General features: G+C 35.6%; 1 protein-coding gene across 2 annotated transcripts in view; it reads left to right on the top strand.

Moving 5' to 3' along the window:
- DIAPH3 (diaphanous related formin 3) overlaps nucleotides 1-23408 on the top strand; it is a 565809-nt gene that overhangs the window by 301403 nt on the left and 240998 nt on the right. For both annotated transcript variants that reach the window (XM_067016329.1, XM_059042398.2), the window contains one exon: nucleotides 8700-8939. In XM_067016329.1, the coding sequence (XP_066872430.1) occupies nucleotides 8700-8939 (240 nt within the window). The remainder of the gene's footprint in view (nucleotides 1-8699; nucleotides 8940-23408) is intronic.

The raw sequence follows: 23408 nt of genomic DNA, 5'->3' as shown, positions 1-23408 counted from the left end.
GGTAAAAAGCAGAAAGGACAAATGGAAAACAGATACTAGACAATAAGGAAAGTTGCATAGCTTTGTATATTTCAGAGAATGTATATTTCAAGACAAATCATATCATAAGCAATAGAGGCATTACACAAGGATACAAGGAGTAATTTACAAGAAACAATCATCTTAAATATGCATGCACCTAATAAAGAACATTAAAATTCATGAAGCGAAACCTGTAGAATTAAATGGAGAAATAGATAACTTCACAATAATAATGAGACTTTAATGCCCCCTTTCAGTAAATTCTAGAAAGAATAGATCAAGAAACAAATCAGTAAATAATTAGAAAATCAAGACAATTCTATCAACCAGCTTGTTCTAATTGTTATTTATAGAACATTGCCCATGTAACTGCAGAATATACATTTGTTTCAAATACACATGGAACATTCACCAAGGTAGACCATATGGGAACATAAAATAAGTCTCAGTAATTTTCAAAAGACTGAAACCTTGTAGAGTATGTTTTCTGTGTAAATTGGAATTAAATTGGACAACAGCAATAATAGAACATCTCTCACTGTTTGAAAATTGGCTAACATAGTTTTAAATTATTTATGGGTCAAAGAAGATATAATTTTAAACCTAATGAAAATGAAAGCACTGAAAAAGAAAACTAAATTCTCATATTTCCATCAGGAATCAAAGAAGGGAATCTACTACAGAAAATTAGAGACCCATATCATATATAAACATATATACAAAAATTGTCAAAACATTTTTGTATCAAATAGTGCAATGCCTGAAAAGGAGAGTGTGTCATTGCCAAGCTGTGCAAGGTTGGTTTAACATTTGAAAATTAATGTAGTTGACCATATTATCAGAAATAGGGAGAAAAATCATATAATTATTTAGATTCAAAATAAAAAGCATTTGACAGAATTGTATCTTGTTTATGAGATATAAAAACTCTTAGCAAGTAGAAATAGAAGGAAACTTTCTCAACCTGATAAAGGACATCTATGGAAGACATGGAGCTATCCTCATACTTAGTTGGGAAAGATTAAATTCTTTGTCATTTATGATTGGAAACCAGGCAAGGATATCTATTTTTATCACTTTTCTGCATTATAATATATGTTCTAACTTGTGTAATAAAATAAAATGAATTTAAAAAAATAAAATAAAATGCATGCTTATGATAGGGTATTTGCAGGGTGCAGAAAAAATAGAATGAATGAAAAAAATAACACTGCTAGCATCCTAACCCAAATCCCACCAATGATAACAAAAATAATAAAGACATAATCAAACACTTGGAAAAAAAAAAAGAAGATGAGATAAAAGGCCTGTACATTGGAAATGATGTAAGTGAACTTATTATCTATGTAAATACATAAGGAATCTGTAGTAAACTTTGTTAGAAGGTCACAAAATAGTCACTGTACCAAAATCAGTTGCATTTTTCTCTATAAGCAATGATATATCGGAAAGCAAAATAAAAATAGTACTATTTTCAATAGCATCAAAAAATGTAAAATACTGGGCTTCCCTGGTGGCGCAGTGGTTGAGAGTCCGCCTGCCGATGCAGGGGACATGGGTTCGTGCCCCGGTCTGGGAAGATCCCACATGCCGCGGAGCGGCTGGGCCCGTGAGCCATGACCGCTGAGCCTGTGCGTCCCGAGCCTGCACTCCGCAAAGGGAGAGGCCACAACAGTGAGAGGCCCGTGTATGTAAAATACTTAAGGATGCATTTCACTGAACATGTGCAAATTTTCTACACTGCAGACTACAAATTATTGCTGAGGGAACTTGAAGAAGTTGTAAATAAATGGTGATACATACCATGCTCCTAGAGTGGAAGACTCAATTTGTTAAGATCTCATTTTTCCCTCAAATGATCTATAAATTCCTAATACACATACGATACACATTCTCAATCAATCCCAGCAGGTCTTATAATAGTAACTGACAAGATATCACAAAAATTCATATGGCATGCAAAGGACCTGGAATGGACGAAATCAATTTTGAAAAAGAACAAACTTGGAGGACCTAGACTACTGATTTGATATCAAGACAGTAAGGTTTTGGCTTAAGGAAATATAAATGTTTTTCTTAAAAGTATAGAAATAGATTCACAAAGATACCATCAATTGATTTTTCAACAAAGACTTTAAGACTAGTGAGTAGAGAAAGGAACTTCTTTGTACCAAGTGATGCTGCGAAACTTGGATATTCTTTTGACTAAAATGAATCTCAACTCCATCACACCACGCAGAACAGTTAATGAGGGATGGAATATAGACCTAAATGTGCAAAGATAAAATAAAAGCTTCAAGAATAAAGCATAACATTGGCAAAGGGGGCGTAAAGTGTCATAAGCCACTTTGTAAAAAGTTTGACAATTTCTTATAAGGTTAAGTATGCATTTACACTATACTATTTAATGGAAATGAAAAGACTCATACAAGAATATTCATAATATCCTGTATTAGTTTCCCTGGGCTGCCATAACAAATGTCCACAACGTTAGTGATTTAAAACAACAGTAATTTATTCTGTCATATTTCTGGAGACCAAAAGTCCTACATCAAGCTGTTGGCAGGGTTGGTTCCTTCTGGATACTCTGAGGAAGAATCTGTTCCATGCCTCTCCCTTAGCATCTGGTAGCTGCTCGTAGCCTTTGGTATTTCTTGACTTTTAGTATTACTCCAGTCTCTTCCTCCATCTTCACAGTCTTCACGTTGCCTTCTGTGTGTGACTTTCTCTCTCCTTTCTTGTAAAATGACATGGCATTAGATTTAGGGATCTCCCTGAATCCTGCATGATCTCACCTGGAGATCTTTAACTTAATTACATCTGTAAAGACCCTATTTCTACATAAGGTCACCTTCACAGGTACCTGGTTTAGGACTTGTCCTTCCAGTGCCTATTCATTCCAACCCACTACACAGCCCCAAACTGGGAAGAAACCAAAAAGTCCATCAACTTTTTGGTTTAGGAAAGAGGCTAAACAAATTTTGATGTATTCTTGCAATGAAATATTGCTCATTAATAAAAAGGAACACAGTATTCAATCATACTAACATTTGTGTGAATCTCAAAGTCATTTTATTGAGTGAAAGAAGCCAGACACCAAAAGTGTTTCCTGAAAGTTTCATTTATATAAATTTCAAGAACAGGCAAAACTTAGTTATAGTGATAGCAATCAAAACACTGGTTTCCTATGTTAGGGTGGGGATTGTCTGGAAGCAGACATGAATGAATTTAAGACACCAGAAAGGTTCTGGGTTTTATGCCAGCTTTTTAATTCATCAGATACGAAACTTATGTGTTGAGTGTTTGCTAAGACTGCCAAATTAAATAAGAAGTCTCTCGCTCTCTAACTTTACCAGTTTCAGATCCTGAGTATCTGTGGAACTCATTTGGACCTCCTGTGAAATCCTTCGTGGTCTAGAATTGATAAGCATTTGTAGACAAAGAGAAAGCATATCTGATGGCTATAGCTAATTGTCTATTTCTTGACTACCTGGCGGAATATACATTTTATCCTCTTAGTTTTTTTTTTTTGTGTGTGTGTGTATAATTCTTTCCTTTACCTTGCTCCTTTGGAAAAATGTAAAAAATGTGACTTTGCCACAGCAAAGTACAAAAACTGTACTTTGCTGTTATGTAGTTTAAAAAAATAATTTTAGCTTATGAGTTTTATTATCATAAGGGCACATTTATTTTAAAAATACTCTTGATACTCTGAGCACTACCCAGGCATAAGGCACTTGAATAGCTATGTTTTTGATGCCTTTCCTAAAGTGAAATTAACTTTTTTTTCTGAGAATTCGGGAGATTATGAAAATATTGGCCAGCTAACAGTAAAGGGAAGACATATTTCATATAGTTTAATTAGCAAAATCAAGTTCAAAACATTTTCCTAAGTGTCTTAAGTCTATTGTTAGATCACCTTCCTTTCTCAGATGTCAATTTTCTCCCTCAACCCTTTGCCGTTTTCTCTAGTCTTGTCTTTCACAAGGATGCACTCGTTTTTTCAGTCTCCTTGCTTCTCACACCTATCTTACGGGGAGTGGAAGAATTAGCAAATATGGAAATAAGAGTGGAGAGTGCAATGTAACAGGACAACAAAAGTGGATCTGGAAACATACAGGGGTAATTAGGTATACCAAGAAGAAAGGAAAGAAATACGAAGTAGTAGCAGGCAGAGCTCACAGCTGGGTCAACCTGTCTCCATAGTGTTTTGTCTAATAACTACCGTGGGGAAATTAAAGTCTGTTCCTACTCATAGGAAAACATAGTAGAAGTATTGATACTTTGAGTGTCAGGTGGCTTTTAAGTTGCGGTTATTAATTTCCACATTGTGATTCTCTGAGTGGCATGCACAGTTAATCGGCAGCAAGTTAGCTCTAGGCTCATGCCCTACTGTCCCTGTGCCCTTGAAGGAGTCATTTAACCTTACAGAAACGCCATCCCATTATTCCTTATAATTATGTATTTACAACATGTATAACATAAAGGTTTAGAGTAGTAAATCAATTAAGACTCAAGCTAGTAGCTTTTCAATCAGCAGGTTACTTGTATTAGAAGGAAAGTTGAATGATTAATTAGTCTTACAACAATTTTAGGGAAGAATAATGAAGATATAGAGGATGTTCTCAAATTTCTTTTGAGGTGCGCCTACACGAGGCTGTAGGCAAGAAGTGGGGGAAAACCCACAAGTTTTGAATAAGTTGGCTCCTGAAAATCTCATATTTATAAAAGAAACTGAATAAAGAGGATATAGTGTTCAATGTAGTTGGTATAAAAATGTCAAATGGATTCTGTTTTTTCCCCCCGTGAAATAATGGATAAAATTTAAATTATATGAGAAAGATAATCATAGTGAGATTATGGGAGATTACATCTCCCTGAAGACTTTTTCTTCTTTTTGCCGTTTAAGACAGATGGAAAGAATTCAGTGATACAAGGGCAGCAACCACCACTTCTGTGCCTTTTGCAGCACTGAATGGGCACCCAGTTGATGCTTGTTGGTTCACGGATTTTCTCAAGGTCTTTTCATCTTACTTTGTACCTGCTCCAAGAATATGTATATTGCCAACAAACAAAATTTTGAAATAAAAATTACCCTTAGTGTTCTGGATATTGTTTGTTGATTTTATCCAGTCACTCTTCTTAAGGTGTTTTCATTCAGGCACATGACATCTGTGGTGGTGTGATGGGGTGGTTGCCGGAGTACTGCTGCCTGCTTTCAAAAAATAGTAATAAAACCAAAATATTTTTATTTTCTTCTTTATGCCTTTAGGTTGGTCTTCAGACTATAACTCATTATTGTCAGATTTTGGTGTTATGTGTTTACATTGCTAGGACTCTGTAATAATAAATGTAAAGGATACCTCTGTAAAAATGAATTCTGATTTCTTCTAACATTCTAATTATTAACTATCTTACAGTTAAACTTTTGCAGTAACCCTTCCTTTCTTCATCTTTTTTTTTATGACTTTCTGTTACCATTGAGAATATTATTTGAGCATCATAGCTCTCCATTTATGCATTCAGTCTAGTCTTTGGCAGACAAGTCATAGTTCCAGATTTTGGGGCAAGCAAACAGAATGCAAATGTCCAGTGTTTTTTTTTGTTGTTGTTTTTTAAAATATGTATTCATTTGGCTGCATCGGGTCTTAGTTGTGGCACATGGGCTCCAGAGGCGTGGGCTCCCCAGTTGTGGCACGCGGGATCCACAGTGCACAGGCTTAGTTGCCCTGCGGCACTTGGCATCCCAGTTCCCTGACCAGGGATCGAACCCACGTCCCCTGCATTGGAAGGCCGACTCTTAACCACTGGACCACCAGGGAAGTCCCAGCAAATGTTTGGTGTTGATAGAATATGTGAGGGGGTGAAGAAACATTCTTCAGGATTTAAAAAATATATATATTTTCCCTTTTTTACCTCTTTTCTTTGATCCCATCTGAAGAAATAGAGGTTGATTAGCCCAGTGAGAAAAATAACTCTGCTATTATCTTCATAGATTACAAGATTTAGATCTTAGAACATTAGCTTTCATTGACTTTTTGTTGTTGTTGTTACTTTTAAAATAAAAGGGGCAGCCATTTGGCGTAGGGGATTAGCGTAGGCTAAATGGTAGACCCTGGACAGGATCTAGTTCTAGTGATCTCTCAAATTCCTTTCCAGTGCAGTAATTTTGTTCACTAAAATGCATTTGTTTTTTATCAGCCAAAATACTCACTTTTCAAAATTTGGAAGAAAGAACAATATGAAAAGGACATCTAATTTAAAAAGGTGTTCAAAGATGTGTTTAGGTTACCCTTCCTGACTTGGCTTTGTCAGGGAATTTGATAAACTCATAGCACTTTGTTCTGCATTACATCATAGACTTACTCTATTTTTTCAAGATACCTGTCCCTAGTGCCAGGTAGACTCATTACGCATACAAATCTAGGTTGTATTTTTCTACGAAAATTAATTACTTTGTACTGGCTACATATGGCTAGCTTGTCAGCAGGAAAGCTTTAACATACTTCGGGGTAGTTTAATGTAGGCATTTAAGTAGTCTTTTTTCTCTTAGCACATGAAGTAGTACATTAATATATGTTAAAGTTAATATATTTTGCAATACTAATGTTTTGCATGAGGTACTGGAGAATTCTTCTCTTGTTTATTGCAAAGTACCAAATACCTGATTTCATAATCATGAATGAGGGCATAGGCTGAAAGCAGAGATGCTGTGGGCCCATCATACACCTTCTGAATGGCCATAACTGTATGTGCTCATGTGAGTGCTCCCTTATATGTCTTAGTATTCTAAAGGATTAAATTAAATATAACAGAGCATGGTATAGCCTTGGTCCAATATAATATGAATATATACAAATATTACATTTGTAATATTTAAGTAAGGGTACAAATTCCAGGTAAGTGAGTCCATTTGGGAGCATTTTAAAACTAATGAAATGACTTTATCAGAAGTAATCACTGCTTACCTCTACTTTGTGTGCTAGACATACAATGTCCAAACAATGATTCATGCCCACTAAGAACTGGTATTCTAATAAGGTCTCACTTTGTCTTCCATAAATTTTTATATTACTAAAATTTATTTTATAAAACCATTATTAGTAATGTTTCTTTGTACTTCAAAAAGTGTCATTTTTGAGCTTACAGTTTCTTTACTCTCTTCTAGGAGAAAAAATTTTATTTTCTCTAGATGGGATTTTGAAGACGTTTCTTGAATTCAAGGAATTTTAAGACATTCCTTAGAATACTTTGTAGAGGAGACTTCTTACTAATTATATTAGTTGAGCTTTTAGAGTCTTGGTTGCATACACATAAGCATTTAACACGTCAAGTTGCTGGGGAGAATGCTATATGTAAATTAGATATATTATTTGCTGAGAAACTATTTAGTGACTGTAAGAACTTGGTTCTGCTGAAGATATTCTCTCAGAGATATCTACTGAGAGCTCTTTATTGCTCTGATTTTGTTAGATGAGTAAACTGGGTTATGTTGTTAAGTCATTAAGGCAGCGCCTGTAGTATCTTATTGGAATCTAATAAGTTCAGGCTTTTGTATGGTACATTTTATTTTAAATAACAATCGTTATATTATGAGCAGATAGTTTTTAACAGAAATCCTATAAGCTTCATGTGGCATTGTTTTTTAGCTTTTCCTTGAGGGTCAGTGATGAACAGAACTATTCCCTATTTTGATCCTATCATGTTCTGTCACTGTTTTTTTTCCTGACCTTGCCTCAAAGTGCTTTTGATGTTTATAGTCATTGTTAAAGTTCACCTGTTTTACCACTGCTGCCCCACCAATCTGTTTTAAGTCTCAAATTCCTAACATGTTTGGTCAAGGAATTCACATGTAACTTCATGTGGTATGTCTCCAGCCTTCAGGCTCTTCCCCTTCATGTGTGTTGCTAGCACATGGTTCGGGGGTAAATTTAAGGCAAGAACTTGCTGTCCCTCTAGCCCTTTTGTTCTTTCAACATTTTCAACCCCCTATATACCCAGTAAGGAAACGCAGAGTCCCAAACGGGGCTTAACCTGGCACGTGGCAGACCTGTGGCTTTGCACCGCTTCTGTCTCCTGCTCTGCCCATGTTTTCTAACTCTGACTCTGCTAATTTAGCATGTGTCAGGAGTCATTCTGCTGTCCTGTGTTTCTGAAGAAAGTCAATTTAGCACAAATTGGGACCTATTTACTCTCCTTCAATCTAACACATACTGTTAGTCAGCAGGGCTCCTGTGGACAGCAATTGCTATTTGAAGAAACAAACGCTCTTTAGACCTTTCTGAATATGTTTTAAACATGACCCAGCGTATTTCAGTATTGAACAAAAATTAAAGCAGTGCTATGAATGCTTTGTAATTTGTTGCCTCTGTATTCTGTTACCTTTTAAAAATTCAGTTTTTTTAAAAAAAGATATATGTACTTTATTTCTTAAATTTTGTCATTTAAGTAAAGCTCTCTTTTCATCGAGCATCTAAAGTTTTAATGTTTTCTTTGATGAGTCAGGATTCCTCACAAAAACACGCAGGGCTTTTCTCTCTTCCTGCTATCAGTTGTAGGGGACATATTGCTTTTTCCGTACTGTCATACCAATAAATCATCCCAGATTACTTGCAGCCGCACAGTACTAAAGTATACTATGCATTTTAAAGGAAATCTGCTATTTTCTTTTCAATCAGATGAGCAATGTGAAGAGACTACGGCCACGGCTCAGTGCGATTCTCTTTAAGCTTCAGTTTGAAGAGCAGGTGAACAACATCAAACCTGACATCATGGCTGTCAGTACTGCCTGCGAAGAGATAAAGAAGAGCAGGAGCTTTAGCAAGTTGCTGGAACTTGTGTTGCTAATGGGAAACTACATGAATGCTGGCTCCCGGAATGCTCAAACCTTCGGATTTAACCTTAGCTCTCTCTGTAAAGTGAGTTTGTTTTTTCAGAACATATAATTTGCCTGAACACTTATTCTTAAATGTCAGCCCTGATTACATTACTTATTTTTTATTTTGATGTGCTCATTGTCAAGAACTTAAACTGAACCATCAGCCCAAACCCAGAGTGAACTGAGCTCAACTCAGCCTCTGAACTAAATCCAAATGTTAATTTTCTCTGATCTGCAAATTCAACTCAAGAATTTCGTTTAACAGCAAAATTATGTTGTAAACCTGTGCTTTCTCAAACTGATGAAATGGAACATCAAAATATTATTTAAACGTAATATTCATTCAGTATAAATACCTGCATATGACAATATATATATTGAGCATTGCTTGGAATTGCCACTAAAATCTTTACCTTTAACTATTTAAATATTTCTTTGTATTTTTCTTTTTTGAAAGCTGACTAAAGGGAGAGAAAAGCGAGACTGCTTTATATAAAGGGAAAATCATTATATTAGGAATAGACATAACTCGGATGTCATTAATTATTTTGAAATGCTTCTGTCTAAATATAATTTTAGAGGAGATGAAAATTGAGTAAGTTTAGAGATTTTTTTTCTTCCAGGTTCTTCCATAGTTTAAATTTTCTTACAGCAAATGTATTCAATGTTGTATATAGCAGAGCTCTGTCTTAAGAAGTGGGCCATAGTAATAGTGCTTTATTGATGAGCTTACAACAAATTCTTCTCAGTTACATATCACAAGAAAAGCTTTCTCTTGTTCTTGACCTCATAACATCTATGCTCCCTGATTAAGGAATTTGATTATTGCGATTACCAGTTAGGTTGGAAGGTGAGAAACAAGTTCCACTTTAGCTATGGGTTTACTGAATAGTTGATCTCTTCATGCTTTCATGGCTTTTCTTACACAATTTCTCTGGCTTATGCTTTCTGTTGGTATCGGTGACTTGTGAGCTTTTCCCCTCTCCCATCTCCATCTTTTTATTTTCCTCTCCTTGTTTTCTTAGCCTGCTGTGTTCAGTTAAGATTCCTAGCAAGTATTATTATGTGGTTCATAATACATGTATTAAAGACTGCACATTTAGAGTGCTTACTTGCCCCTGTGCCAAATGCTTGACCTGATCATCTCATTTAATGTATGTGATTAATATTTACCTGGGATAATGGGACTCATATTTTTCACATGTAAGCCATTAATTATGCTTAGATATTTTAGTGGAGCTCTATACTAAAGTTATGGCAGCAAAGTTAAGAGAGAGTGGCTAGCTTGGCTAAGGAAGGGCAGTTTCACACTCAGAGAGGATCAGGAATTTGAGCTGGATCTGGAAGGATGAGTGGATGTTCCCTGAGAGGAAAGGGCATTCTAAGCAAGTGTCAACAGTTCACATTAAGGGTTATATCATGGCACAGTTGGAGCCTGGATGGGAGAGGAGTGGAGAAAATGGAAATGTGATAGTAAATGGGTCTAGATGGTGAAGAGCTTCAAATGTCACACCTTATATTGAAGGTTTTATGGAGACATGTTACTTCTGTAAGTCAAGTGATATTATCATCTGTCTTCCAGGAAGATAATTCTAACAGCAGTATGGAAGAAAGGTAAGCTGCACTTCCCAGTACTGTCACCATTAGCCATACATATTTAAATTTAAATGTAAATCAATTACTATTTAAATAAAATTAAAAATTTAATTCCTCACACTTACCATGTTTCAAGTGAGTCAGTGTCCATACATGCTGGCAGCAAATATGGCAATTTCCATCATTGCTGGAAGTTCTATCGGACAACACTGGGTTGGGGGTGGGGGGGTATAGTGGGGAGAGACTCGGTGATTGGCTGACCTTGTGTCATGTGACCTGGGATGATGCCAGAGGAAATGGAGCTGAGAAGATAGATGGGAATGGTGAAGGAAAAAGGGAGGGGTCAAAGATAACCCCTTGCTACTGACATGTTTGAAGCACTTGCTCAAAAGAGAAATGAGTTCAGGCTGATTTTGGTGTGTCCTCCTAGCTTCCCTCAGTGTATTAGAAGGCATCTGACTGAAGCTGCCTTATTCAAATGTTTTGCCAAATATTTGAGTGTCCACGATGAAACTGTCACTGTGCTTTGAGTTGTTGGAGTTCTGAGCTAAGGTAGTGGTAAAGGTGTAGAAGGGGAAAGGGGATGGAGGGAAGTGTACACATTTAAGGAACATCTAGTTATTGTCAGCGCATGGTGATTATGAACTTGGAGGCTAAAGGATAAGGAGGCAAGTAAGACTGCCAGGTTCAGGCTTTCTCTGAGAAGGGAAGCAAAGGAAGAAAAACAGGATGAGGAGCGAGGTTGGGGAGAAGTTAATTCCACACGTACAGACCTACTGGAGTTTGTTTCATAGTGCCAAGTGTCTGTTCCTCTTTAGATTTTGCATCTCAGAACTACAGCCAACTCACAAGAAGTTGACCACATGCCCTCTCTTATTTCTTCCTTGAAAGAGAAGTGTAGACAAGAGATTAGGTCTGATTAATGAGGTGGAATTCCCTAATACAGTACTTGGTACATAGTAAATACTGAACAAATAGCTGATGAATGGATAACAGTGCAGTAGACACAACGCAGTACATACAGTGTTGTGTAGAGACAATGTTATTATGTAGCTGAAAACAGAAATCCTCTCATGTTGATATACAGTCACTGATGCATAGTGATTTAAAACCTCTTACAAATACAATGCATGCTGCTACTATTTTATGATAGTCATGCTACAAACCAGTTAATCTGTCTCCAAGTAATAGAGTTGATTGTATTTTCAGTCAATGGTACTGGCTATTTTGATCATCCCTATAAGGAGCCTTATGCTATACAAGAAACAAAATAAATACTACAACTTCATATTTTTTATTAGCCTACATGTCAAGTCGAAAGCATATACTGAACAAGATGATATCTCATCATGTTTGTCATCAGATGTAGCAGCTTGATCGTTGACAATTGTGATTTTCACACTGAGTGTAAAGCATTTGGTTTGATGATAAGCCCCCACACAGGGAATTCCATATTTATTTGACAGTAGAAAGACAGGGTAATATTTTAATCTGTTCGAACATGCTGGGTAATTATATGACATTTACTATTCTATATCCAAAATTTTTACTTTTAAATGCCCTTTATAAATTTAGCCTAAGTATGAACAGTGTGTGAAAATTCATATTAAATTAACTTTGCGCTGTTTAGAAATAAATACATGAGTCATGAATCCTGTATGCATTGTAGTTTGTTTTTAGGGTTTATATTATATCCTTGTATACATTTGTAATTGAGATGACTAACTATAATAAATGAGTTCAGAGAGAAAAGATTTTACTTTCTTTTACTTAAAGATTCGATAGGGTCTATGATAAATAAATATAAAAGTAAAATATGAGATATAAAGTAACCAAAGACTAGAATGTATTAAGATGTAAACATAAAGTAGACGTATAGGTTTGAGGCTTTCTGATGGAAAAAGTGAAGTGCAAAATATGGTCATGAAACTTTTCATGAGCTAAAAATTGTGGTTTCTCTTATTAGCCAAAGCTGAACTTCACGAGAAATTTTGCATTTGTGTCATTATAAAGGGAAAATACAGTATTGAGCAGGGTTCTTTTAAACAGCAAATGAAAAAATCTGCTTCATGAGGTTCTTTCTTTTAGAACCATCTCCCCTTCTCTGCTCTTCCCCTCCCCTCCCCTGACAAATATGTACTCAGAGCTCTTATGGGGTAACACTCCAAGAGAACCCTCATAGTAAGATACATATGTACTTTTCAGTTACAGTAACGCTATCCCTAGTTTAAGCAAAATGGAGTAAGTATTTAATACCTTGCATTCTGGCGGCTTGGCTTTTTAAAAGGATAAACCTCAGACTATATAGAAGAATGGACAGACTGCTTGTCATTCATAAAATCCTCCAAAGATATTACTAAACTTTAGATAAATTTGGATAATAAGCAGTTTGAGATTATATTCTTTTTTCAGGACCTGCTATTGGTTAATTCATATCCTTAGAAATACAAGCAGCAAATAGTAGGTGCTTGCCTGACTAAAATGCCCACCTAGAAAAATTTGTATGTCATTAGTGTTGAAATTAGTAATTGTAGTGAATCTGTGCATAGAACCAAGTAGATCAGCATTCTAGCAAAAAATGAGTTGACTCAACCATCAAAGTTCAACACCATATTAAATATATGAGATGATTTTAACTTGTTATTTAAAAAGCAGACATTATTAATCCATGCACAATGACTATAATATGTGTTTGATAATGTTTACTAATGTCTACTGAAATGTTCCTGAATAACAAATCATCTCAATCAATACAACTGGATGATGGAGCTGTAGATTGTAGCTCTTTGTTCTATGTAACTAAATAAAGTGACTACCTGTATTGGGATAGTAAATATAAATTTTGAAAGAGTTTACCAATTGAAATAACTTATTTCTATCAGTTTATGCTGTTATTTGGGGGGGAAATTACAGAAAAATTCACTATTGATTTCCTCTATAAATTTATCCATATCATTACTTTGTAGGAAATTTTCTGTTATCAATAGAAGATGCAATTAGTTCCTCTCAAAGGTGAAATTATCAAAGGATACATAGTAATGGGGCTGTTGGTGTTGGGAGTTAGGTGATAAAAGGCAGTGGTAGCAGGTCAGATTGATTTTTGTCTAAGTTATCTTTTCTAGTGCATGAAATTCTTATCTGGTCTGTATATTTCTTTCACGAGCACAGGCTAACCAAAAGTAGAATAACTTCACCAAAGCTGTGATGATGGGGAAGATGTTTTAGAAAAAGTTTGGTTTCCTCATTCTTTAATGCTGTTACCAACTCTAGTGAGTGATTTCTTAAAGTTGTGAACAGCTCTCCTTGTGGGACATCGATTCTCAACCCACAGTGCCCTTTAAAAAATACTGATGCACCGGCCTCACGTCAGATCAATTACTTCAGCATGTATGCACGTGGATCCTGATTAGTGGCATTTTTAAAAAGCTCCCCCAGGTGATTTTAATGCACAGACTGAACTGAAAATCACTTTGTCTGTCTTCTGCCTTGCTTACTTATCCCAGAATGAAAAACCCCTAATTGGTGGCCTGGAACCGACCAACCAACAAACACACAAAAGCAAAACCTAACCAACACAAGAACAAAATCACAAATGAAACAACTCTACTTCCTCACTTAAGGATGAGAGGTGAAAATATTTCCAAAACTGCTGCTTTTCTTTCATGTCACACTGGACATTATTCTGAAAGGGAAGAAAGGGAGTGAAAGGAGTATGAATCTCAGGCACATGGTGGAACTGAAATAAGTTGATGGTCAGTGTTCTGAGTTATTTTGCAGGACTTGACCTTGGAAAGTAGAGTTTCAGTGATTATGAAAAGCAGAAGGCAAGTCCCTCTGTCTGTCACAGACAGTTTCTATTTCATAAGCCTGTCACAGTCACGTGGGTTGCCACTGTGAATTTTTGTGAAATTTTGATTCTTGTATATCACCTTTTCCTTTACTCCATTAAGTTATTTTTAAGAAAGACCTCTCCCAAACAAATCCATTGTTCCACCTGCATTTAGTGTTTCATAAGGATTTTAGAGGGCTTTTAATTCTTTATCAGATTGGAAAACCACCCTAGTAAGTTTTGGCACCCTTCAAAAATAAAGCAGTTTTTGGCCAAAGACTAACAGATAACAAATGCCATTCTTATTTTACATCCAACCAATTAAATCACTGAAAAATACTGACTTCCAAAGCAATGTGAGACAATTTAGAGTCCTTAACCCTCTTTGACTCATTCGTTAACACATTTAGTCTATAGCATTTTCCAGGAATTATTTAATTAGCTTTACTAAGTAGTGTTTTTGGTAAATTTATTTACATTACCTTTGTTTTTTCAGTTACTATTAAACATTGTAAATTAGAATTATTCCTTTAATCAAATTATAAAAGATAAGTGGCTTTGCTCATGAACAGCAAATGCACTGCTTATGTGCTGTCATCTCACGACTCTCAAAACCAGCATTGCTAATCTATCAAACTTCCTTTCCCTGAAGCAGACAGCCTCAGAATCCTCCTTAACACCATGCTTAGAGATAGCTACTACCCATCAGAGGTAGTAATGAATCTTACCAGCCATCTTTGGTTCAATCTAGTCTCCTGTTTTTACACATTTTATAAATGAAAATAAAAAATTAAATAAGATACCCCATTCCTGATACTCTAGGAAGCTTTCTTTTATCAAAGGTCTGGATCAGAGACAAAGCATGCAACACTATTATCTGTATAGTAATATTTAGCCAATAGTATTTGTGAACATATGTGCTTAGGTAGCAGGGAATAGTCTGATGATGAAATGAGTGCACACCAAAACCTGACAAAGACATTACAAGAAAGGGAACTTATAGACCAATATCTCTTATGAACATAGATGCAAAAATCCTCAACAAAATATTATAAATCAAAGCCAACAATATGTAAACAGAATTAGATACCATGACCAAGAGGGATATATTCCAGGTATGGAAGGCTGGTTTAACATTTGAAAATCAATTAATGTAATTTATCAAATCAACAGGCTCTAAAGGAGAAAAACCATTTGATCATGTCAATATATGTAGAAAGGACAGCTAATCAAGTACAAACTTTCAACAAACTAGAAATACAGGGGAATTTCCTTAAGTTGATAAAGAACATCTATAAAAACTACAGAGAGCATCATACTTAATGATAAGAAACTAAATATTTTTCCGCTAAGATCAGGAACAAGGAAACATGTCCCTTCTCACCATTTCTATTCAGCATTGTACTGGAGGTCCTGGCTTAATGCAGCAAGATAAGAAAAGGACATAAAAGTGTACAGATTGGGAAGGAATAAATAAAATTTTCTTTGCTCATAGGTAAAATGATTGCCTATGTAGAAAATCCCCCAAAATTGACCAAAAAAAAAAAAAAAAAAAAGGAAAGAAAGAAAAACACTTAACACTTTCTGGAACTAATAAGCAATTAGAACAAAGTTTCTGGATATGAGATTGGCATTAAAATGTTGACTACTTTTTTAATATCACCAATGAAAAATTAGAATTTGAAATTAAAAATGGAATATCATTTACTTTAGCACCAAAACTTTTCTACAACAGTTGTATGAGGAAGATGACAAAACTTTGATGAAATAAATTTTAAAAAGATCTGATAAAGAAATAGATATATCCCATCTTCATGGAAAGGAATATTCAATATTGTTAAGGTGTCAGTTCTTCCCAGCTTGATCCATATAGTCAATGAAATTCCAATCAAAATCTCAGCAAGTAATTTTGTGGGTATTGACAGGTTGATTCTAAATTTTTTATGGATATGTGAAAGACTCAGAATAGTCAATAAAACACTGAAGAAGGAGGAAGAAAAGGAGGAGGAGGAAGGGGAAGGACTGACTTCAAGACTTACTATAAAATTACAGTAATCAGAACTGTGGTATTGGGGGAAAAAGATAGATAGTCAGTGGAACAGAATAGAGAGCCCAGAAAAAGCCCCACACAGGTATAGTCAACTGATCCTGGACAAAGCAGCAAAGGTAATTCAATGGAAAAGAATAGTTTTTTTAAAGAAGCGATGCTGGAAAAACTGGACATTTATAAGTAGCCACTATTTGAATTTAAAAACTTCTGCTCTGTGAAGTGAAAAGACAGTCCATAGAGTGGGATAAAATCTTTGCAAAACACCTATCTGACAAGACTTGTATCCAAAATATACAAAGAACTCTAAAACTCAACAATAAGAAAACAACCCAATTTCTAAAAAAAGGCCTGAACAGACATCTTACTGAAGATTTACAAATGCCAAATAACTATATGAAAATATACTCAACATCATATGTCGTGAGGGAACTGCAAATTAAAAAAATGAGACACCATTACACATCTATTAGAATGGCTAAAATCCAAATCACTGACAGCACCAAATGCTGCTGAGGATGTGGTACAACAGGAACACTCATTCACTGATGAAAGGAATGCAAGATAGTACAGCACCTTTAGAAGACTGGCAGTTACAAAGCGAAACATAAATTTAACATAGGATTCAGTAATCACATTCCTGTTTACCCCAAGGAGTAAAAAACCTGCATACAAATGTTTATAGCAGTTTTATTTGTGGTTGCCAAAATTTGGAAGCAACTCGAGAAGTCCTTCAATAGCTGAATGGATAAAACCCACTGATATAGTCATACATATAGTCATACAATAGACCAGCTATGGGGAACGACAGGGGGTGACAGATAAAGCTTCTCTTGCTCACCTCCCCGCTGCTCACCTCCTGCTGTGCGGCCAGGTTCCTAACAGGCCGCAGACCCATACTGGTCTGTGGCCTGAGCACTGGGGACCCTTGCAATAGACTATTAAATCAGTCATAAAAAGAAAGAATCTCTTTTTTTTTTTTTTTTAAGAATCTCTTAAGCCAAGAAAAGACATGGAGAAGTGCATAATACTAAGTGAAAGAAGCCAATCTGAAAAGGCTCCATACTCTGATTCCAACTATATGACATTCTGGAAAGGACAAAATTATAGAGATAGTAAAAAATTCAGTGGTTTCTGGAGGTTTTGGGGGAGGGGGAAGAAGGAAGAGATGAATAGGTGGAGGACGGGATTTTTCAGGATGGTGAAACTATTCCCTATGACTCAGTAATGGTAGATACATGACATTATGCATTTGGCAAAACCCATATAACTTTAGAACACAGAGTGAACCCAAAAGTAAACTGAGGTTAATAATAGTTAATAATACTGTATCAATATCATCAATATCGGTACATAAATTTTAACAAATGTAACATTAATACAGAATGTTACTGATAGGGGAATTTGTGTATGTGGAGGGGAGAGTATATGGGAATCTCTTTTCTGCTCAATTTGTCTTAAAGCTGAAACTGCTCTAAAATATAAAGTCTGTTAATTAAAAAAATTAAGTATAAAAACCATTTAATTAAAAATTAATGTATTTGATCCATTTATATTAACTAAAGAACACTGAGCTATTTTAAATCTCTTGTGGAATACGGGAATAGTGTAAATAAATAGAACATTGAACAATATAATAATGCAATAAGATAAAATTTTACTAAAATGTAAAAATGCTTTTCGTGCTGAAGTGCTCACTAAAATCCAAGAGAAATGTGTTTAAAATATAATTCAGAGATAGTGTGTCTATGGAGATATAGTAGAAATCAGTTTAATTATAGAAGCTGACATTTAAAGCATTTTCTTCCTCATTTAATGTTTCAACTCTCATCATTTAAAAATGAAAACTAAGCAATAAATATGTTTTTCAATATGTGAATGCTATAAATTTATCTAATATCTATTTTACCTAATATTAGTTTATCGCTACCTATCTTTAAAATCACTATGAAAGTTTTATTATAGGTATTAATAGTTATGGCAGTGACATAGATGATGCAAAGCATATTGTTTAATTTATGTTAAGATTTTAAATTTCCATTCATAGGAGGGATACACGTTATTTTTGAAAAATTTAATCAGCACAGTGATTGTTTTTTAAAAATGTATTTATACATATCAGGAAACAGTTCATTCTATAATTGTAGTTGGTTTCACTAGTGAATTTGAACCTACGCATTGACTTTATGAGCTTCATATCTGAGCAATTATGATATATTCTTTGGCAGTTCATATTCACACATCCATTTTCATGTGGATACATGTAACTTACATTTAAAGATGTTTCGAACATATACAAAGCACTTTATTCTGCAAATGATTTTTTTTTTTTTTTGCAATACGCGGGCCTCTCACTGGCGTGGCCTCTCCCGTTGCGGAGCACAGGCTCCGGACCCGCAGGCTCAGCGGCCACGGCTCATGGGCCCAGCCACTCCACGGCATGTGGGATCTTCCCGGACCGGGGCACGAACCCGTGTCCCCTGCATCGGCAGGCGGACTCTCAACCACTGCGCCACCAGGGAAGCCCCTCTGCAAATGATTTAAGATGGAATATGATGTTAGTAAATATACTTGGTTGGGTCTGTTAAAGATGAAACTTTACAGTTTCATTCAACCATATTTTTATCATATTTTGTGAGCACTGATCTATTAGCAATATGGAAAGACTTTGCATTTGAGTTAAGATTCAGGTAGCATTTTATTAATTGTATAGATAAAACAATAGAAAGAATGCCATGCTTTTAGAACTAGAAGTGACCTCAGGGTAGGAGTCTAGAGGCTTTCCAGGCTAGAATTAGCAGGTTATAGGGCTTCAGTATTTTAAATTGCATTAATGAACACTATTTTACTGTCTTACTACTATTTTTATACACTGTGTTTTTGAGAATTTTGTTTCTTTTGATGCATAGTAATCTATATTAAATAAAGATTTTGTAGAGGAACTGCATTTTATAGTGGTTAAGAGCTTTGGATTCACACAGAAGTGGGTTCAAATAAATCTTGGTTCTACTGGATAGTAGCTGTGTGATCTGGGGTATGCTACATGATGTTTCACATCTCTTTTGCCCTCTTAATAGTGAGTGTAATACCAGTTCCTTCCTCATAGGGGTGGTGTGTGTTTCAAGCACTTAACAGGTATTGTATTATTTGGCCAACCCCTGTCTCCTAGTAAGCGCCACACAAATAAGAGTGGCTGCTGTTGTCCTCAGCATTCATACTGTTTACAAGGTAGGGTCTTCTAGAATGTTCATGGAGCCATTACAGACCCTCCTAATTTTGTCATTTTTCTGGTGTTCAGCAATGTCTACAACATCCAAAGAGTCAGTGCTGTCTGGATAACGTAATTGAAGTATAGGAACATGATAATGGGGAACAGCTACAAATTTGACAATATTCTTAAGATAAAGTTTTATTATTCAGAGTGTAAGGGGTTGTAGTTCTTTGGATTCTGAAAATCACCAAGATGATAGTTTTTATTTTAGGAATTTTCCTTCTTGTGACTAAAACAATGGAATTTTCTTTAAATGTCATCCAAATTTGTGCAGAGTAGCTTAAAAATATTCCCAAACCTTGCATTGTAGCTACAAAGGAGTTCTATCCAGACTGCCAACTAGGCCATGATTTATTACAGGATCTGCTTTTAACATTATTTTGTCTGGAATGAACAGAGCGATTGAAGAAACTCCATCCATCTTTTTGTTTATTTGACATCTATGCCACATTAAATGTTCCTTAAAGAAACTATATAAACAAGAAATTCTCCTTAACAGTGACGATTACTCATCAGTAAGATAAATCTCTTGACAGTGATACCAAAGGAATCCTGTCAAGCAATGTCGGTGAACATTTTTAAAAAGCATATTTTTTAAACTTAAGAATAAATTTTTAAACCAGATATTTTAGCTTCAGTTTCTTTCCAAGAGTTAGCACTACAGAGTATGCTCAAGTTGTTTTTTCTCTTCAACAAAATTAGCACCATCTCTCAAGCTTTCCTTGTTCTAGCTCAATCGCTGATTATGTATGAATTGAATAATTAATAGAAATAGAGTGTGCCCTTTTTGTTGTTAATGTTTATCGAAAGGTGAAAAAATATTGAGCAAGTAAATGAAGACTGTGATAAATATATTTTGCTGCGCTTTCATATATTTTCATGTGCTTTCTGGGAGGGCTTTTTTGTTTGTTGGTTGTTTTTTGTTTTGGGTTTTTTTTTTTTTAAGTGATTTGGGGGAAGGAAGGAAGGAAGGAAGGAAGGAAGGAAGGAAGGAAGGAAGGAAGGGAGGAAGGAAGGAAGGAAGGGAGGGAATAGAGTAATTGAGGCAGGAAGAATACCTTCCCGGCACTGTGCATTTTCCTGAGAATGTTAGGAACTGAATGAAGAATCTCTGTCCTGGAATTTAGAGCAACTAGTAGTTTGTAAGTAACCATGCATTGTCAACAAATGGTCACTCTCTGTGTTTCTTAACTTCTTATCTTTTATTAGGTATATTTTCAGATTTATTTATTTGGGAATTTGAGTGTTTTTTTTTAAGTCTCCTGGTTGATAAACATAGATTCTGGAGGGATGGGAGACTTCCACTTCTATTTATTATTCAGTGAGTGTATTTTAAATATTAGACAGTGACCAGTATGTGAGTTGCTAACCAGTTGATGTTTTCAATAGTACAGCCAGGATGGCAACTGCCTCCATAAGTTAGTGTTTAGCTTTATGATTGTCTCTAAATATTTGGATCTGTGTTTGACCTGCATCCTTAACATTTATTAAATTGGTAGATGCTATAACCTGTAGTATGTTCCAGAATTCTAATTCTGAATTCTTATTGCTCATGAATAAAGATCAAGATTGATCCAGTTGCTTATTGTTGGATCATAGAGATTTCTTCATATATTAATCCTAGCAATTGCTGGCCATTTAGCTATATCACAAATAGCACTGGAAAGCTCTTTCCAGGTGCTTGTCTTAATCAACATTCCACACGGGACATGTGTCTAGTTTCACATGAATGGAGCATGATAAGAAAGGTGTAAACTGGTGACAGTCAGGAACTGGAAGTCCACTGAAGGAACAGTATTCTCCAGTCATTGCTATAAAGAGGGAGGTGGAGGAACAGAAGAGTTAACCATTAGAGTGCTTTAAAAAAATAGCAAGGGCTTCCCTGGTGGCGCAGTGGTTGGGGGTCCGCCTACCGATGCAGGGGACACGGGTTCATGCCCTGGTCTGGGAAGATCCCGCATGCCGCGGAGCGGCTGGGCCCGTGAGCCATGGCCGCTGAGCCTGCGCGTCTGGAGCCTGTGCTCCGCAACGGGAGAGGCTGCGACAGTGAGAGGCCCGCGTACTGCAAAAAAAAACCAAAATTAAAATCAAAGGACAGTTTTTATACTGTCTTTTGATTTTAATTTAATAAAATTTAATTACTCTTGGTTATACCAGGGAAAACTATTATATTTGTGAAAGTTTGCTACTTTTACCCTAGCCATATCCATTAAAGATGATAGTATGAGTGAAATTGTAGGGTTGAAAGGTAACTTTTATAAATCGGATTAACGTTCTCAGTTTATGTGAAAGCTGAAACCGAAAGATTTTAACTGACTCAAGCATGCAAAAATAACTTCTGAACTGAGAGTATAACTAGGTTTCTTCATTTTTATTCTAGTATTTTTTAAAAATAGATTTTGCAAAGACTACTAACACAAGTCCACTGTAAAGTATATTTAATATTTTTGGAGTGGAAAGTGAATTTAGAGTTTCCTTTTCCTGTCCAGTTCCATATTCTCACTTTATTTATGTGAATCTGAGTTCCAGTAACTTGCCCAAGGAGACGTAGCTAGTTAAAGGCCAGTTTTAGTGTTATGTTTTAGCAGGTCGCTCACACGTTAGTGGCAATCAGTCTAGCTAGTGATCAGAGTCAGTTTTTGAGGAATAATTTTTCACAACACTCAGATGAATGATGTGATTTATGTTCCTTTTAAGAGGCATCAAATAATGGACTCTGTTCATATCAGTCAGTTTTTAAAGTGCCAGGAACCATTGCTGCTGAATGGTTTGCATGATGAATAGGCCAATGTAGCATTTGAACCTGTAATATAAGAGTAATCATGTGAAAGCCTGGCTGTCTATAGTAGGGTAGCTCTGTGTTTCCAGGGACAAGATAGTTTGTGCATTAATAAGTCATGTGTGTTAATATTTGTGATGACACAGAATATCTCCTTCTGCCACAATCGGATAGTAACTTTCATTTGATATTTTTCTGATAGGGATATAATATTTAGTGACATAGAATTTGAAAAAAATACATATGGATATATATGTGTATGTGTGCGTATACACTTAATTTAAGGTAGGAAATTGTTGGAAAGGAAGCAAGAGGGTTGTGCACAGTTAAGTATACCAAGAATTTCCAACTCTAAATTAAATCCTGGTATGAAAAGAGTGATTTTTTTCTCCCCTTATATGTGTATCTGATCTGGATGATTATTCATTTGTAGGGAACACTATCAGATTATGTATTTGCCCTGTGTTCACACCCAACACCCCCTACCCCCATCACTCACAAAACCTAAGCTGACCTCTATTTGTACCTAGGTTGTAGCCTAGCCCTTTCTCCCTTCTGATTCATTCCTCGGCCTTTTCAGATTAGGCTTGGTCCATCCTGGTCTTCTCTTCAGGCCTCTGTTCTCCTTTCTTTTATTCTATGTACTTATTTGTGTTTATTTGGTCAATTTTTTACCTTTGAAGACTAAGAGCTCACAAACCGGTACTCCTAGAATAGTTCACGCCTCTAAGTTCTCACTATGTATTCTCTATAGTTTATCACCTGCAAGGGATGGAAAATTGGTTCTCGGGGAGCAAAAATATCTTTCCTATCTTACTGTTTTTATGTGTAAAGCACAAATGTACATGCAGTACATAAACAGATATACAGTATATGTATCATTTTAAAATTTCATAGGTGCAAATGATTCGGAAAAATATGGCTAAGAAAACTTAGCCAGCAATAATGAAAAAAAGGTTGAGAACACTGTTCTACACCTATACATAT

Source organism: Kogia breviceps, chromosome 16 (genome assembly GCF_026419965.1).
Source record: "Kogia breviceps isolate mKogBre1 chromosome 16, mKogBre1 haplotype 1, whole genome shotgun sequence".
Classification (NCBI taxonomy): Eukaryota; Metazoa; Chordata; class Mammalia; order Artiodactyla; family Physeteridae; genus Kogia; species Kogia breviceps.
Note: the sequence above shows the minus strand (reverse complement) of the source record. Positions and strands in the feature narration are given on the sequence as shown.